The sequence below is a fragment of the Eptesicus fuscus genome, chromosome 17 (assembly GCF_027574615.1).
Source record: "Eptesicus fuscus isolate TK198812 chromosome 17, DD_ASM_mEF_20220401, whole genome shotgun sequence".
NCBI classification, from domain to species: Eukaryota; Metazoa; Chordata; class Mammalia; order Chiroptera; family Vespertilionidae; genus Eptesicus; species Eptesicus fuscus.
Window position 1 is genome coordinate 38769485 of NC_072489.1, and position 17662 is coordinate 38787146.

At 34.5% G+C, this 17662-nt stretch overlaps 1 protein-coding gene and 1 pseudogene across 5 annotated transcripts in view; both read left to right on the forward strand.

Annotated features, from left to right (window-relative positions):
* HELLS (helicase, lymphoid specific) overlaps positions 1-16556 on the forward strand; it is a 31743-nt gene extending 15187 nt beyond the window's left edge. For 3 of the 5 annotated variants that reach the window (XM_008144089.3, XM_054729232.1, XM_054729230.1), the window contains 13 exons: positions 61-204; positions 1920-2116; positions 4585-4681; positions 6100-6261; positions 6706-6848; positions 6930-7068; positions 8445-8528; positions 8607-8726; positions 10800-10916; positions 11220-11379; positions 14501-14597; positions 14680-14756; positions 16011-16556. In XM_008144089.3, coding sequence (XP_008142311.3) covers positions 61-204; positions 1920-2116; positions 4585-4681; positions 6100-6261; positions 6706-6848; positions 6930-7068; positions 8445-8528; positions 8607-8726; positions 10800-10916; positions 11220-11379; positions 14501-14597; positions 14680-14756; positions 16011-16105 — 1632 coding nt within the window. In that variant the 3' untranslated portion in view covers positions 16106-16556. Of the gene's footprint in view, positions 1-60; positions 205-1919; positions 2117-4584; positions 4682-6099; positions 6262-6705; positions 6849-6929; positions 7069-8444; positions 8529-8606; positions 8727-10799; positions 10917-11219; positions 11380-14500; positions 14598-14679; positions 14757-16010 lie in introns of those variants that run through there. The other 2 variants (XM_054729229.1, XM_054729231.1) reach the window with 2 other exon arrangements.
* On the forward strand, positions 12080-12444 carry LOC103288417 (mitochondrial import inner membrane translocase subunit TIM14-like; annotated as a pseudogene).
* Positions 16557-17662: the final 1106 nt, after the last annotated feature.

The window sequence follows — 17662 nt, forward strand, 5'->3', positions numbered from 1 at the left end:
ACCTCTCTCAAAAATGATTAATGTTGTTACATTTTCAAAATTTTATATAAAATCTTTTAGATACCTACTATGTTATACCACGGGACCCAGCAGGAACGTCGAAAATTGGTAAGGAAGATTCACCAACGGAAAGGAACACTGCAGATTCATCCTGTGGTGATCACTTCATTTGAAATAGCCATGAGAGACCGAAATGCATTACAGGTGTGAATAAACTTCATTGGATTCTTTGTAATCCATAAATCACATTTTTATAACTCATCATCCAGTAGCATTTAAAAAATTTTTTTCTGATGGAAGTAATAGATTGTATTGTGCACAGCCCCTTAGAAGCTGAGGGTGCTGTTTATTTTCACAGAAAGATCAGATGAAGGTTGGTTGTAATCTCTCAAAAAAAAAAAAAAAAAAGCCTATGGCACTTTGTAGCCATAACGTCATTTTAAATGAGTTAGAATCCACCAGATATGGACCTAATCTGTAAATATATTACACATATGTCTTGGACATGTGCTTTAAATAGATAGAACTTTCTTAAATTTAATCAAATAAGAATCAGCTATATGGCCCTTGCCTGGTGTGCTCAGTTGTTTAGAGCATCTTCCTGATAAGTCAAGGTTACAAGTTCTATCCTGATAGGGCACATATAAGAATTAATTAATGCATAAATAAGTAGACTAATCATCATGAAAAGCTTTCTAATTAATTTGCTCTTCCTCCTCAGCCCATACTGAAACATAATCTTGTCATAGTTTTAGGAGTTGATGGCATTGGAGGTGCAGGGTTTCTTAAGTATTTGAGTTCACTAATTTATTTTTCAAACTCATCATTTCCTGTTATCTGGTTTGCCATATTACCAGAAAAAGAAGTCCCAAGTTATTTTTATTAAAGTCATAATAATATTTTAAAATTTTTATCTTTAAATAAAATTTATACATTCTACTATGAATGTATAAAGTAAAATACTAAAGATGCCTCATTTCACACTCTTCCCCCAATTTGACAATCCTTTTATCCAAGAATATCTTTGCTGGTTTGGGTTTTATACTTCCAAGAAATATTGCATATTTCTTTATTTTACAAAATAAAGAGATGAACTTCAAGTTGACCTGGTCAAGGTAAAAGAGAAAACACAGCTATTAAATATGAGAAGTTAAAACAATTTTCATGACAACATAGTAAAACTAAATGGATGGCTTTCCACAAAGATACAAATGAAACCTAGCTCCAGAAGAAAGGGGCAAGTAAACCAGTCACTATGTAAAAACTTCCACCAGCAGTTTATAGAGTGTCAATCTTAAAAACGAAAACTCTAATACTATTTTTCAGAGAAAAGCTTTCAGTTCTTTAGTTATCTAGTATAACATTAATCACAATTTGACAATGCATTAGGATGGAAAACTACAGACACTATATAATGTGAATGGAAAAATCTTAAAAACTTAATAGCAGGTAGTCTTTAATTTTTAGTTCCCAGCCAACTGAGATCTATTTCAGGAACACAAGTATGCATTAGTTTAGGAAAATTATCCTTTTTTAAAAATATATATTTTATTGATTTTTTACAGAGAGGAAGGGAGAGGGATAGAGAGTTAGAAACATCAATGAGAGAAAAACATCGATCAGCTGCCTCCTGCACATCCCCTACTGGGGATGTGCCCGCAACCAAGGTACATGCCCTTGACTGGAATCGAACCTGGGACCCTTGAATCCATAGGCCGACGCTCTATCCACTGAGCCAAACCGGTCAGGGCAGGAAAATTATCCTTTTAATAGATCAAAGGAAAGCATTATCTCAATAAACAGAAATGCAGTTTGTTAAAATTTAACATTCATCTCTAATAAAGGTTTTATTTTCAGAATTGTTTTTAGGAAAAATTGTGCAGTATCATAAAAAATTTTTTCCCTAAATTCTTTTTCAGCATTGCTATTGGAAATACTTAATAGTAGATGAAGGACACAGGATTAAGAACATGAAGTGCCGTCTAATCAGGGAGTTAAAACGATTTAATGCGGATAACAAACTTCTTTTGACTGGGACTCCCTTGCAAAACAATTTATCAGAACTTTGGTCACTGCTAAACTTTTTGTTGCCGGATGTATTTGATGACTTGAAAAGGTAGGTAAGCCAGTCATTTGAACTCTTTCTAGGTTTCCCTAACCTTTTCAAATACTGTGTTCTTAAAGTTAATACCTTTCTTCTAGATAGCTGAATTAAGATAATAGCTTTTTGGCAAATTCTTTGTGGTGTATATTGTATATTTTACTGGGTCTTTTTTGTGATGTTTTCTCCCCAGGTTTATTGCAAAGTAATGGACATACACCACTCTATATATTGTGAAATGATTACCACAATAGCTTTAGTTAACATATATCACCTGCAGTAATAAGAAAAAATGTCTCTCCTTGTGATAAGAACTCTTATGGTCTGCTCTCTTAACAATTTTCCTATATATCATACAGGAATGTTAATTGTAGTCATCAATTACAGTCCTGTTCACTTATAACTGGAAGTTTGGACTTTTTATCACCTCTCACCAATTCTCCCTTTCCCTATATGTTTCCCTCTTTTTTAAAAAAAATATATTTTTATTGATTTCAGAGAAGAAGGGAGAGAAAGAGAGATTGAAACATCAATAACGAGGGAGAATCATCAATTGGCTGCTTCCTACATGCCCCCTACTAGGGATAGAGCCTGCAACCCTGGCAGGTGCCCTTGACCAGAATTGAACTCGGCACCCTTGAGTCTGCAGACCAATGGTCTATCCACTGAGCCAAACTGACTAGGACTAACTAGTAAATTTACGCCAAGGTTTTCTTGTGAGATAGGGTATATTTAACCTCTATCCCCTGAATTGTTTTGTGAGGGTAAAATGAGGGAAAACCATCTGAATATGTTTCACAAAGTTAACAAATATTTTAATTGTTCTCAATTCAATAGTTTTAATCGGTGTAAAATATAAAAAAAACCCTTTAAAATATTTTATTTATTTGTTCACACAAAATTTGTGTCAAGAGTGGAACATATGCTCTAGCCAGTTGACTTGGATAGAGCGTCTGCCTGCAGATTGAAGGGTCCTGGGTTTGATTTCAGTCAAGAGCACATACCTCATTTGCAGGCTCCTCCCTGGTCTGGGCTCATGCAGGAGGCAACCAATAGATGGGTTTCTCTCACATGGGTGTTTCTGTCTTTTCCTCTCTTTCTACTCTCAAAAAAAAAATAATTGGAAAAATATCCTCCAGTGAGGATTAACAAAAAAAACCAGAGCTATTTATATAAACATATACACTGAGTGGCCAGATTATTATGATCTCTGAACGCCTAATAATCTGGCCACTCAGTGTATATCTTATATAATAAAAGGCTAATATGCAAATTGTCCTCTCGACCAGGAGTTCGACCAGCAGGTAGGCCGGCCAACCACCCATATCCCCTCCCCCTGGCCAGGCTGGCTGGACCCACCCATGCACAAATTCATGCACGGGGCCTCTAATATATATATATATGTATACACTGAGTGGCCAGATTATTATGCATTCAGAGATCATAATAATCTGGCCACTCAGTGTGTATGTATGTGTATGTGTATGTGTGTGTGTGTGTGTGTGTGTGTGTGTGTGTGTGTGTATAACTATTTAACACTAGAGCCAAAAGTAAAACCAAGATTTCCCAGTTTCAACCTGGTTTTTTAATTCTATAAACTGTTTGAATCTTATATTATGAAAACCAAAAATGAGTATGCTCAGAATGGATAAAAAAATAATCTTAACAAGTTAAAAATAATTAAGATGGAAATATCAAAATTAGGAGGGCAAAATTTATTTTGGCATCAGTGAAGGAAGGTTAATTTAATATAGGGAAATAACTAAATATTTCATTTAGAGAATTAATTTTTCACCTGGTTTCCAAATGTTGGCCCAAGGCCAGGCTATCTGATTGTTAGTACAGAACATTTATTAAGGACATTTTCAGGTCCTACACATTGCTACTGAGTTAAAACATGGTGGTAGAAATCTGAATGTATATCTATACTGCCTTAGATTTCAAAGATAGTTTACACTTTTATCACTTTATTAAAATGTTTAAAAAGGATGTGAGGCTGATCTGGCTGCAACATCTGTCACCCTATTTGATCACCAGGTTGATTCATTTAGCAGGTTACTTCATCACTCCATGTGCATTCCTCCTGAAGCTGTGCGCTAGGCTGAAGAAGAACAATCCTTGGTAGGGGTGTTTTTCAGTCAAGATGTGGCAGTGGCTGCACTCCCCTGTTAGACCTGCCACACAGCTCTCAAGGTCCATTTGTAGAAGAACATAGGGTGGTCAAACTTCCAAGACTCCAGACACATCCAAATGAGGTGCTGCATGTGGCAGTCTGCATTTTTAAAAGGAAAAAATATATATCCCTTAGTGTTTATTTGATGTTTAACTATTGTAAGATTATGTTAATGTATAAATCAGAAATATGCCCACTTTAAGAAAATATCTGCTTTTTAAGAGTCAGGTTAATATAAAATGAAAAATGCAAAACACATCATGTTAATATAACTGATTTATGTGATAACTTGTAATCATTTCTCTTACAGCTTTGAATCTTGGTTTGATATCACTAGTCTTTCTGAAACTGCTGAAGATATTATTGCTAAAGAAAGAGAACAGAATGTGTTGCATATGCTGCACCAGGTTTTGTCTTTTTTCTTATTTTGCTTACTGTAGACTTAGAATTAAAAAAGGAACCCTAGAGATCAACTGTTCTCAACTCATTGTAGTAGATTTTGAAAAATGAGGATCCTCCCAAAATTTAATGTATATTCCCCCACCTCCAGAGATCACATGGCTTTACAGCAGAACTCAAGTGCTCTTTGAAATTTTGCTTTTTTTTCATGTATAGTCATTTGACCCCTAATGGTTACTGATGTTTGTCACTTAAAAAGTAAAATTAAGTGGTTTTTATACAATGTTTGCCAGTAATATTTGCATAATTTACTTCTTTGCATGATCCATTATTAATGTTTCCCACAGTCTCCACCCATCCAACTATATTTACTTCAGGCAAATATAATCTTTGAAAGGTATCCAAATTATTTTTATGTGGGCCTGAAAAGCTGCTTAATTGTGTTTTGACAATTTTATTCAAAATCCTTATAAATTTTTTTACTTTAAAGTTTATACATATTTATGATAAAAATCTGAAACAGTATAGAAATGGAAAGTAAAAATAATCACAAACCATACTTATCCTACGAAATTTTACCTTTTATCTGGCTAATTTTCCTTAAGTATATTTCTGGGCTGATATCTATACGTGCTTTTTTCCCCCCCCCTAAACACACACACACTACTGGTCATGTTCTCTTTCTCTTGTAAAATCTCTTAGCTGTCTACCTCTGGTGAATTTCTTTTAAAAATCTAAGAAGTTTAATAATGGTATAATTACCTTTTGCTTCTATGTTTTTAAAAATGTGGAAATCAGTTGTCACCACATATCTAATGAAAGAGTAATTTTAAGCCTAAAGTTTTAGAATTTATAGAAGGTTTTCATGTCCACATCTCTGGGTTGATTGGTTGATTCATTGGTTTTCTACTAATCCAAAACCTATATTGGCTTTTTTATTTTTTTATTTTTATTTTTATTTTTTTTATTTTATTGATTTTTTACAGAGAGGAAGAGAGAGGGATAGAGAGTTAGAAACATCGATGAGAGAGATACATCGATCAGCTGCCTCTTGCACACCCCGTACTGGGGATGTGCCCGCAACCAAGGTACATGCCCTTGACCGGAATCGAACCTGGGACCTTTGAGTCCGCAGGCCGACGCTCTATCCACTGAGCCAAACCGGTTTCGGCTATATTGGCTTTTTAAAATATTCAGTATATATTAGAAAACAAATTGTGAAATGCTATGGGTAAATACTATAAATTTGTCATGTGGTTACCTGGTATGGGAAAATCTCAAGGAGACATTTGCCTCACCTTTTGAGACTTGATAATATTTATATAGAAAGAAAAGAGAAAGGGGGAAAGGGACCTTTTGGGAGAGTATTCCCTAAAATATAAGAATGTACAATATTCACATGTGTTTATTCATGTTTAAATTTTAGATTCTAACACCGTTCTTACTGAGAAGACTAAAATCTGATGTTGCTCTTGAAGTTCCTCCTAAACGAGAAGTAGTCGTTTATGCACCACTTTCAAAGAAACAAGAGACCTTTTATACAGCTATTGTGAACCGTACAATTGCAAACATGTTTGGATCCAGTGAGGTAGTGTGGATTTGAAATACACTGTATTAGATAGCTGGCATAGAAAATTTCATGGTTTCCAGTCTTGGGGCTCATCACCTGTTTTCAGGACTTAAGGGTGAATTTCTAACTGAAGTGCAAGGCATAAGGCCAGTAATGCTATGATCCTACTAAAATTTAAGTGATGTCTCCTACATTAATTGCTTCTTTAGTCACCTACCATATTTTAAGAAATAAAGTGGAATGTGATTATCTTATAAGTGAAAATTAGGAGACGGTTAAATTCTGCTTAAATACCCAGGTTTTTTACTATGTGTCTATTTTTTTCTCAAAATACTACAACCAATAGATCTGTTCTCCCATTTGCATTATAATTAAAGGGAAGATCTGACTTTTTAGGTATGTATTTAGAATTTAAGGGTGTAGCTTTTTAAATAGATATTCCTTTCATTTGTTCTCTTTTAGAAAGAAACAGTTCAGTTAAGTTCCACTGGACGACCAAAACGGCGAACTAGGAAATTAATAAATTACAGCGAAATAGATGATGATTCCCCTAATGAATTGGACAACTTGATCAGTCAGCTACAGCCAGAGCTAGACCAAGAAAGGTGTGAATTTAAAAATAAAGTACCCTTTAAACTGATATTTTTTCATATTTCTTGTATTCATGGATTATATATTTTTGATAGAGCTGTTGTGGAAGTGAATATTCCTGTAGAATCTGAAGTTGATCTGAAGCTGCAGAATATAATGATGCTACTTCGTAAATGCTGTAACCATCCATATTTGATTGAGTACCCTATAGATCCAGTCACACAGGAGTTTAAGGTAAATACTATTTAATAATGCTCTATTTTGATTTCTGTGCTTTTAAAATATTGGGTCAAAGTGTCATTTTCCATATTGGAAAAATTAGAAATACAATTGTTTAGTAACTCAGCTGATTTCCCCTCTGTTTCACTTGCTGTCTATTTTAGAGACACCTTTAGTTGTCAACCTTTGCAGTAATACTCTTAATTGGTATTCAGCCTGTCAAAACCAATCTGCCTGCTCATTTACATCTCAACAAAGAGCCACAGGAGAAAACCAAAAAGTTGATATTAAGTTGTAGATTTTCAGATTAAATGAAATTGCTTTCTTGGGCAGCAAGAAAAGCAGCTTTTGATGGAAAAATAGCTTAATAATATTAGGAAATCAGTTCTAAGTAATCTTCAATACTCTTGTTTCATAGTAGTTTACAGCAGAGTGTCTCACCCTTGGAAATGCTATTTTGGGCCAGTATATTTGTTTAGGAGATGCTGTCCTGTGGACTGTAGGCCATTTAGCAGTATCACTAGCCTCTAGCCACTAAATGCCAGCAGTATTTCCCTCCCCCAGTTGTGACAACCTGAAATGCCTCCAGACACTGCCAATTACACCCTGGGAATGGTAGGCAAAATTTCCCATATTTGAGAATTACTGCTTTACAATTTTTCATTCAAGTAAAAAAGATAATCTAATGAGGTAATTTATGTTAACCAGAAAGTGAATAATTTCTTAATCTTCAATACTAGGTGTATATAAGCTCCTGTGTTTTAATTTCTACTGAGAGTTATACCAGTGATTTTCATACATATTTTCTTGAAAATATACTCGGTTATAAATAAATCTCAACATATATAATAAGTTTGACCTTATTCTCTTATGCAAAGCCTTTGGGAAAAGGGTAGAGGGAGTAAATCTACTTAAATTTTATTTTTGTAAAATCATGTGTTTTAAGTTTCAGAGCACGTCTTTCCTAGAGAAGGAATTATCTTCTTTTTTTTTTTCTTTTTTTTAAATATATTTTATTGATTTTTTACAGAGAGGAAGAGAGAGGGATAGAGAGCTAGAAACATCGATCAGCTGCCTCTTGCACACCCCCTACTGGAGATGTGCCCGCAACCAAGGTTACATGCCCTGACCGGAATCGAACCCGGGACCCTTGAGTCCGCAGGCCGACGCTCTATCCACTGAGCCAAACCGGTTTTGGCAGGAATTATCTTCTGATTAAAAATTTAATTTGACTTGGTTATTTGTGTATATATTTTGAATTTTATAAGGTTTTGTCATTGAAATTGAACTGTCCACATTGCTTTTATTTTGACAAAGCCAAATTATTAGTACATGATAATTACTTTTTTTTTTTGATAATTATTTTTTTTCTTTCTTTGCCCCCTTTTAAGGTTGATGAAGAATTGATAACAAATTCTGGGAAATTCTTAATTTTGGATCGAATGCTGCCGGAACTAAAAACCAGAGGTCATAAGGTGGTACTTTGGTTGGATTTTTTTATTGTTTAATTATTCTTTTATTAATATAGCTACTAAAATATATTTAAATTTCAGGTGCTGCTTTTTTCACAAATGACAAGAATGTTGGACATTTTGATCGATTACTGCCACTTTAGAAATTTCAACTTTAGCAGACTTGATGGATCCATGACTTACTCAGAGAGGGAGAGAAATGTAAGTTTTCTTAATGTCATATATACTAAAGTTTTTTTTAAAAAAAAATTCTTACCTGAATTTCTGAAGTAATATTCAAAATAGACCCACATATTGATAGATCCAAAAGAGCAAAAACCCTTTAGTCTTTAGCGAATTATATAGTGTATCTTTTGTTAATATCCTACTTAAACACTGCTATACCTACTATAGGATAACATTGTTTCTCTATTTTGGCTCTTTCCTTCACTTCTAACATTTTACTATGAAATTCAAGAATAGCAGTTGAAAGAATTTTTTTAGCGATCTGTAAACCCACCTAGAACCTGCGGTTGAAACTTTACTATATTTTTTAAATATATTTTATTGATTTTTTTACAGAGAGGAAGGGAGAGAGACAGAAACATCGATGAGAGAGAAACATCAATCAGCTGCCTCTTGCACACCCTCCACTGGGGATGTGCCCGCAACCAAGGTACATGCCCTTGACCGGAATTGAACCTGAGACCCTTCAGTCCGCAGGCCGACGCTCTATCCACTGAGCCAAACCAGTTAGGGCAAAACTTTACTATTTTTAATCGCATAGCTATAATACAGCATCAGTCTTATTACCCTGTCCATTTAATGTTCCATCCTCTCTTACTGTATTTAAAAATAAATAATAGATGATAGTCCCTTTCTAGTTATATCAGCATATTTTGTCTTTTAGGGTGTGATACTTACATACCCTTTTGAGGGAATATAATTAATTATATATTTGTTATTTTGATTAATGTATTTATGAGCGTTACCTAAACTATCAAGATATAGAACATTACTTATCCGCTCAAAATTTCCTCATGCTCCCTCAGAGTAATCCATTTTTCCTGCCTGCCCCATCTCCTAGCCAACCAATTTTGGTTTTTATCACTACTTCTTTTTTTTTTGCAGGTGGGTGGCCTAGATTTTTCCTTCTAATATTTTTAAAATTTCTAATATTCTTTTCTAATAGTAAATGGTCTCCCTTAAACTTCCCTTGTGGTGTAGATTTTCTTTGTTAAAGAAAAATCTAAGATCTCAGGTCTTAACAAAGTAGGTGCTTAGAAAATAAATGAAGATAACACCATCAGCTGTTTTATTAACATAACATCTTTTTAAGCCTTACCCATGGATATGTTTATTGATTTTAGAGAGAGAAACATTGATCAGTTGCCTCTCATACACACCCCAATCAGCAATCGAACTGGCAACCTTTTGTGTACAGGACAATACTGCAACCAACTGAGCCACCCTGCCAGGCCTAACAGTTGTTTTATAGATCCAAGTGATTGATTTGACCTCCCTTAATTAAAAAATAATCTCTGTTTTTATTTAAAGTGTTTATATTTTTTTTCCCCAATTTTTTTAATTAAGGTATTATACGTGTACATATCTTACCATTGCCACCCCCCACCCCACTCCCTTAAAGTGTTTATATTTTTATTGATGTCTCTCATGGTTATGGTTTATTAGAGTGAAACGATACTGATTAAAATTGGCAAAGAGAAAAGTTACATAGGTAAAGTCTAGATGTGAATTTCTAGTGGAGTCACACAGGCAGCACTTAATTATCCCAGCAACAATTTGTAATAACACATGTTAAGTAAACCAGGGAAACTCACCTGAACCTTGACTTCCCGAGTTTCTATTAAGGGTCAGTCAAGTAGGCATGGAGCATGGTGTATCTGGCCTGGGCTGTTCAGTTTCAAGCCCCTCTGAAGTTCAAATTGATACAGCACGTCCTAGGGCCCCTCGTTTTTTGCCACAATCTGGGAAATAGGCCTATGATTTTTTATGTGTTGTGAGAAGTGCATCTTCAGCGATTTTGTCTTTTCGGAAAATTGGTCTTTTTCACGTTTTATGGCTTCTGGGGTTTTCAGTATTTACCCCTCATCAAACACCCTTTGGATGCTGAAGAACTCATACCCAGTTTGAAGAGCCCACCACTGACCTCCCACTTCCTTTCCTGGTAAACACATGGCTGTGAGATGGCTGCTGCACATGCAGCATCCTAACCTCTTTCCAGACAGAAGTTTGTTTCTTAACTCCTGTGTTCACATCCTTTTTTGCTTTTAGATGCACAACTTTAACACAGATCCAGAGGTGTTTATCTTTTTAGTGAGTACACGAGCTGGTGGCCTGGGCATTAATTTGACTGCAGCAGATACAGTTATCATTTATGATAGTGATTGGGTAAGTTGCAAGTATAATAATGTGCTGCTTATCATTACATTCTGAATTTTTGAAATCTTTCATTGTATGCTTTGCAGTTTCATTTATCTGTTTTGAAAAGGTATCCATTTTAAGTAAATAATTTAATCAGGTGTCCTGTGTGTGAAGGCTTGAACATGCTCTATCAATTAAGCCATTGTAGAAGTCTAAATTAAGGCACTATTTCAAAGTTTTTTATTAGATCATGCATGTTGACTTTATCCACATATAGTATAAATTTAAATAATATAAACCTTACCTTGTTCAATGTTGTTTTTCTTTAAGAACCCCCAGTCTGATCTTCAGGCCCAGGATAGATGTCATAGAATTGGTCAGACAAAGCCAGTTGTTGTATATCGTCTTGTTACAGCAAACACTGTTGATCAGAAAATTGTGGAAAGAGCAGCTGCTAAAAGAAAATTGGAGAAGTTGATCATCCACAAAAGTAAATACCACTTTCTAGTATTTTTTGCTTCAGTTGTTGTGTGTTGTGGATTTGTGTTATTTTCTTTGTAAAAGAAATGAGTGAGCTTGGTTAGTGATTTATTAAACAGGCATTTATTAAACAGGCAGAAGGAAACTTGAAGCTGTAAAGACCTGTTGAAAGGAAAACATGTGAGTTTCTAGATGAGGAACAAAAGGATAATTTCAAAGTGCCTATCTGAAATATGTCATAGGGATTTGAAATGATGTTGATGCTTGTTCTATTTTTCTTTTAAATTTGTATTGATTTCAGGAAGAGAGAAATATCAATGATGAGAGAATCATTGATTCCCACTACCCCCTACAGGGGATCGAGCCAGCAACCCGGGCATGTGCCCTGACCTCCTGGTTTGTGGATCACATCAGCTGAGCATTGATACTTAATTCTTAATAAGACCCCTGTTTGTCAACAGAATTAAGAAAACTTGCAAGCCTCTTGCAAGTTTAATATATTAAATTCTATGATGTTAAAAGTATATTGAAGTAGTGCTATAAAGAAATCAATTTACTTTGTTGAACTAGTAATTCAAAAAATATTTGACAGTGGACCTTTAGTCCCTGCTCTGGCGCCCTTGCTTTCTGGTAGCGGCGGGGAGCTGGTGGCCGCGGCCTTTTGGGCTGGGATGAACCGCGCTCTCAGCGGAGGCAGGGGAGCTGAGCTGGAGCCATGGCCAGTACAGTGGTAGCAGTTGGATTGACCATTGCTGCTGCAGGATTTGCAGGCCATTATGTTTTGCAAGCCATAAAGCATATGGAGCCTCAAGTAAAACAAGTTTTTCAAAGTCTACCAAAATCTGCCTTCAGTGGTGGCTATTAAAGAGGTGGGTTTGAACCCAAAATGACAAAACGAGAAGCAGCATTAATACTAGGTGTAAGCCCTACTGCCAATAAAGGAAAAATAAGAGATGCTCACCGACGAATTATGCTGTTAAATCACCCAGACAAGGGAGGATCTCCTTATATAGCAGCCAAAATCAATGAAGCTAAAGATTTACTAGATGGTCAAGCTAAAAAATGAAGTAAATGTATGGTGAATTTTAAGTTGTTAGTCACATATATAAAAACAGCTTTTTGTAATAAAATGTCCCAAAGCTACACATTTTAAAAATGATTTAGCACAAATTAAGTCAAAGCCTTGGTATAAGTTTCTTATTTAAATTTGAAGTTTCTAAATCAAATTATAGAATATTTGGAAATTAATGCTCAATAATTATGGATACATACCATTTGAATAGAAATACTGTTCTATCATTAATCATTTAGTAAATAATTTGGTATTTACTTCAAGGCAAAGTGAAAGTCTGCTCTCCAGGATCCCCAATCTGATGAGACCCATACACTAGTAATTAAAATGCAGTATGGTACATATTATGATGGAATTAGTACAGGTTGTTAGATTAGTTAGGAGGAAAGACTGTCAAGGTACAGAGAGCTGGTGCAGTTGCTTAAGACTGTGAATTTAAAAGTGAGTTTCATCGAAACCGGTTTGGATAGAGCGTCAGCCTGTGGACTGAAAGGTCCCAGGTTCGATTCCGGTCAAGGGCATGTACCTTGGTTGTGGGCACATCCCCAGTAGGGGGGCGTGCAGGAGGCAGCTGATCGATGTCTCTCTCTCATCGATGTTTATAACTATCTCTCTCCCTTCCTCTCTGTAAAGAATCAATAAAATATTTTTTAAAAAAAATTGAGTTTAGCCACAGCTCTGACTTAAAAAAATTGATGTCATGTATATCGCAGGCAAAATTCAGATTTCATACATTAAAAACTTGATTAAAAAATATATTTGACTCCACCATGCCCTTTTCATACTTTTAATTATAGTATTTTTAAAAATAATTTTTAAAAATAGTGTTTTTTAATCTAGAAAAGATTTTGAGGAGTAGGGAAAATGAAGTTAGTGAGACATTGGCACTCTTTGTTCTGTTTCTTGAGATTCCTTGGAGAAATTCTTTCATTCATTCAATATAAAATTATATTTGAATGAATGACTTGATGGATACCAATTTACCTGTTAGTTGTGAAGCCTAAGAAATGTTGAAAATTACTATCAGTTTACCTTATACAACTTTCCTACTTGCAAATACAGATAAGTCCTCACGTAACAAAATTTTGTACAAATTTAGAAATTTTTGCCTGTGCTGCTTTAGGAATTTGATGGGAATTTAGTGAAGTTTATAGTTTCATTTTCCTAAATTCTGTTTTCAGTACTTTGAAAGATTAAAATTTAAACAATTTGAAATTAGTTTAATAAATATTGACTGTTTTATTGATGTATAATATACATACAGAGTTTGAGTATACAGTGATAAATTTTGACATGTCTATACTCATGTAGCAATCCTCTAGTCTAGGTCAAAGTCACTGACACTTCCATGTTCAAGTAGGTTTCCTACTGCATTCTTTGTCTATGTACTTTACCTACTTTTGTTCAAAATAATATTTTGAAATTCATCTGTGTTGTGTATGTATTAGAAGTTTGGTATTTGTTTAAATAATTTCTGAATAGTTCATTTATCCGTTTTTCTGTTGATTGGTTTTGAGTTATTTCCAGTTGTTGATTCTTATTCATAAAAATCAGATATTTGGTCCTAGCTGGTTTGGCTCAGTGGGGAGAGTGTCAGCCTGCGGACTGAAGGGTCCCAGGTTTAATTGTGGTCAAGGGCGCAGGTGCCTGGGTTCTGGGCTTGAGCCCCAGTAGGGGGCATCCCAGGAGGCAGCCAGTCAATGATTCTCTCTCATCATTTATGTTTTTATCTTCCTCTCCCTTCCTCTATGAAGTCCATAAAAGTATATTTAAAAAAACTCATTGCCTACCCCAAGGTCATAAAGAGATTTTCTCCTAAAAAAAATTTTAAAAAATCTGGTATTTGTACAGGTATTTGTGGACATATGCATTTATTTGTTCTGGGTCTTAGGATGGGTATACATTTACCTATGGGAAACTACCAAACTTTTCCCAAGAATTTCGGTTACTTTTCTTTCTTTTTTACAAACATTTGGTGTTATCTGTCTTCTTTAATGTAAGCTTTGTAATGTATTTTGGTTTTAAAAACAATTTTGAATTTCTTGAATACTTTTTCTAGATCATTTCAAAGGTGGTCGATCTGGATTAAATCCATCTAAGAGTTTCCTAGACCCTAAGGAGTTAATGGAATTGTTAAAATCTAGAGATTATGAGAGGTATGATTTGTTGTTGTTGAGAAAAATGTAATTCATGGTTTTGATTTATCATATAGATAAAAATTTTTGCTTTCTATTATAGGGAAGTAAAAGGATCAAGAGAAAAGGTCATCAGTGATGAAGATCTAGAATTGTTGTTAGATCGGAGTGATCTCATTGGTAAATATCTCTTATGCTTTTATTTTCATGGAAACTTTAAAACATACACATAACTAGAGAGAATAGTATAATATAGCTCTCTCTATATATATATATATATAAATTCACTCATCCTCAGTAGTTCATAACACTCATTGCTATTCTTTGTCAGAATCTTTAAATTATGAAATTTTATCCACATCTTTCTCATGCATCATTTACTAAGAAGAACATGCTCTCAAACATAGCCATTATATCATTATTACATTTAAGAGAATTGGCACTAATATCCAACCCATATCCAGATTTCCCCAGTTGTCTCAAATCTTTTTACAGTTTGAATCAGGATACAAAATTTCACTGATTGTTATGTCCCATTATTTCTATAACACCCTCACTTTTGTTTTTTAATGCCATTAATTTGTTGGAGAAACCTGTTATTTGTTCTATAAAATGACCTATATTCTGAAATGGGCTAATTTCCCCCCACACTTCTTGAGCTGTCCTCTGACTTTTTTTCAATCTCCATGTTTTCTGTAAAGTGGTAAATAGCTTGTGTAAAGAGTTGTGTATGAGTAATTGCATCCAAGTTCCATATCTTAGGAATACCAGTGCTTTCTTTGTTCTCATATTTTAAATCATACCAGGAGGCACATAATATCTGAGTTTATTTTCAATGAGTTAACATTGATGAACAGATTAAGTCTGTAGTTTTCTGTCAACCTTTTATTTAACCTAATGGTGGTTTTAGCATCCATTGCTGATTATTTTGAACCTATATTTCCTTAAAGATAGCAAAACTGCGGGGGGGGGGGGGTTCCCCTACCATTTCTTTATTGGCTAGAATTATTTTTTTAATATGTTTTTATCAATTTCAGAGAGAGAGAAATATTAATGAGAAACATCAATCACCTGCAACATGAGCCTGGTGCCCCTGACTGGAATCCAACGCTGTATTCACTGAGCCAAACCAGCTAGGGCACTTTTTTTAAATACATCTCTGAGGACACAATTCAAATAGATATTCTGTTTAATTCTCTAGATATGTTAAATTTAGCAGAAGTTATTTTAATTAGCAAACTGATGTTTCAGTTTCTGTTGTGTGTCCCTTGTAGTCCAGTTCTATTTGTAATAGAATAATAAAGGGCCCATATTTCTGTGTGTTTCAAATTTTTCAACAGGTGACATCTCATAGCAACATCTTTTTAAATATTCTTCTTTTGGTTCTTAACACGTTCTAAAGAATAAATACTTGTCCTGATATTTTCCTCTTAGATCAAATGAATGCCTCAGGACCAATTAAAGAGAAGATGGGAATTTTCAAGATATTAGAAAACTCTGAAGATTCCAGTTCTGAATGTTTGTTTTAAATTGGAGCTAAAGAATGTCTTTTTAAATTCTTATTTACATCTATAGATTTACCTATATTGGTGTTAAAATCCAGAATGCCTACTTTTTGATTTATATCATTATATCAGTTTATATAATGTAACATTGCATAATTGATAGGTGGTAATTTTCTGAGCCTTATTAAGAACAAGGAAGTATTAAGTTTTCAGCTCAGTAGTGCCCTTGGGTACAGCCTGATGTGTACTTAGCCACTGCCAGAGATAAACAGTCTTCCTATGGAAGTTTAATGTCTTTCTCCCTCATTTCCCCTCTTGAGCAGTACAGTTTCTGGGTTTTTGGTACTTCATTTATGGAGTAGGCTTTTAATGGGGGAAAGATTGGGATTGTGCTTTCCGTTTAAATAAGAAATTGTTTGATTTTAGGGTCTATTTCTATAAAATGTTTACCAAATAAATATTCATTTTCAGATGATCTCATTAAATTATTTTTTCAGAAAGAATGGATCAGGTGAAATAATAGCTAAAGTCTTGACATGCAGTGTGATTCAACATTATTTACCTGACTTTCCATCATTAAGATTATACATATTTGTCATAAAAATTTCAATTACTATTGGGTTAATGCAGAGAAGGCTCTGGAATATACAGTAGGGTCTTGATAAGAGGAAGAAACTGAAAGTTGCAATATATCATTCAAAATAAGAATAGAACAAAGAGAGACGAGACCCTTAACATCTATAGTAATTGGAGGTGGAAGTAGTATCAGAGAGAAGAAGAAAAGACCTAGGAATATAAATAATGCAAGATTTTTAATAGAGGAGCATAATGTAATAGTTTATGGCCCTGTATGTATATCAGGCTATGAGGAAGAGAAATATTGAATGCTCCCTGAACATATATTACTGTGTAGATTGTTTCATGGGAAAATGTTATTGCTGCCATGTATCTTTAAATGTAGATCAGATTATCTCCACCTTAAAGGTAGTGGAATTGGAATCCCAGAGATACCCTGTTTTGAGAAAATAAGAAGTCAAAGAAAATAAAATAACAGACTACAGAGCAGGTTTTTGTTTGTGGGCTTTTCTTTAACAAAATGTTTACCAATCACAGACTGATCATCAGAACTACAGTTGGTTGCTTAGTAGTTCTAAGTCTTGACTCTCCAAGTGAGAATGTGATAGTAGGTTCACCTCTGTCCTCACATCTCTAGCCTTGCCCATGCTGACACTAAGATAAAAACAATCAGAAAAGAACTTTTGAAAGTTGCTACCACTGCATCTCTATCTGCCAGTACCTGCCCATGTATCATCCTTTCTTATTACTATGGACATATTGTCTGTCCTAGCTAGAACCGAAGAAGCACCTCATTTCTTTTATAGCAAACTCCTTGAAATGTTTTCTATGTGCACTTTTTTCTTTCTTTTCCTTTTCCACTTTTTCCCCCTGGACCCATTCCAGTGACCTCTATGACCTCATTTACTTGATGTTTCCCAGTATTTCTTACAGTTATTTAATCTTATCCAGCCTCATAATCACAGAATTGAGCACCTGTTCGGTCTTAATCTGTTTTGTTCACTA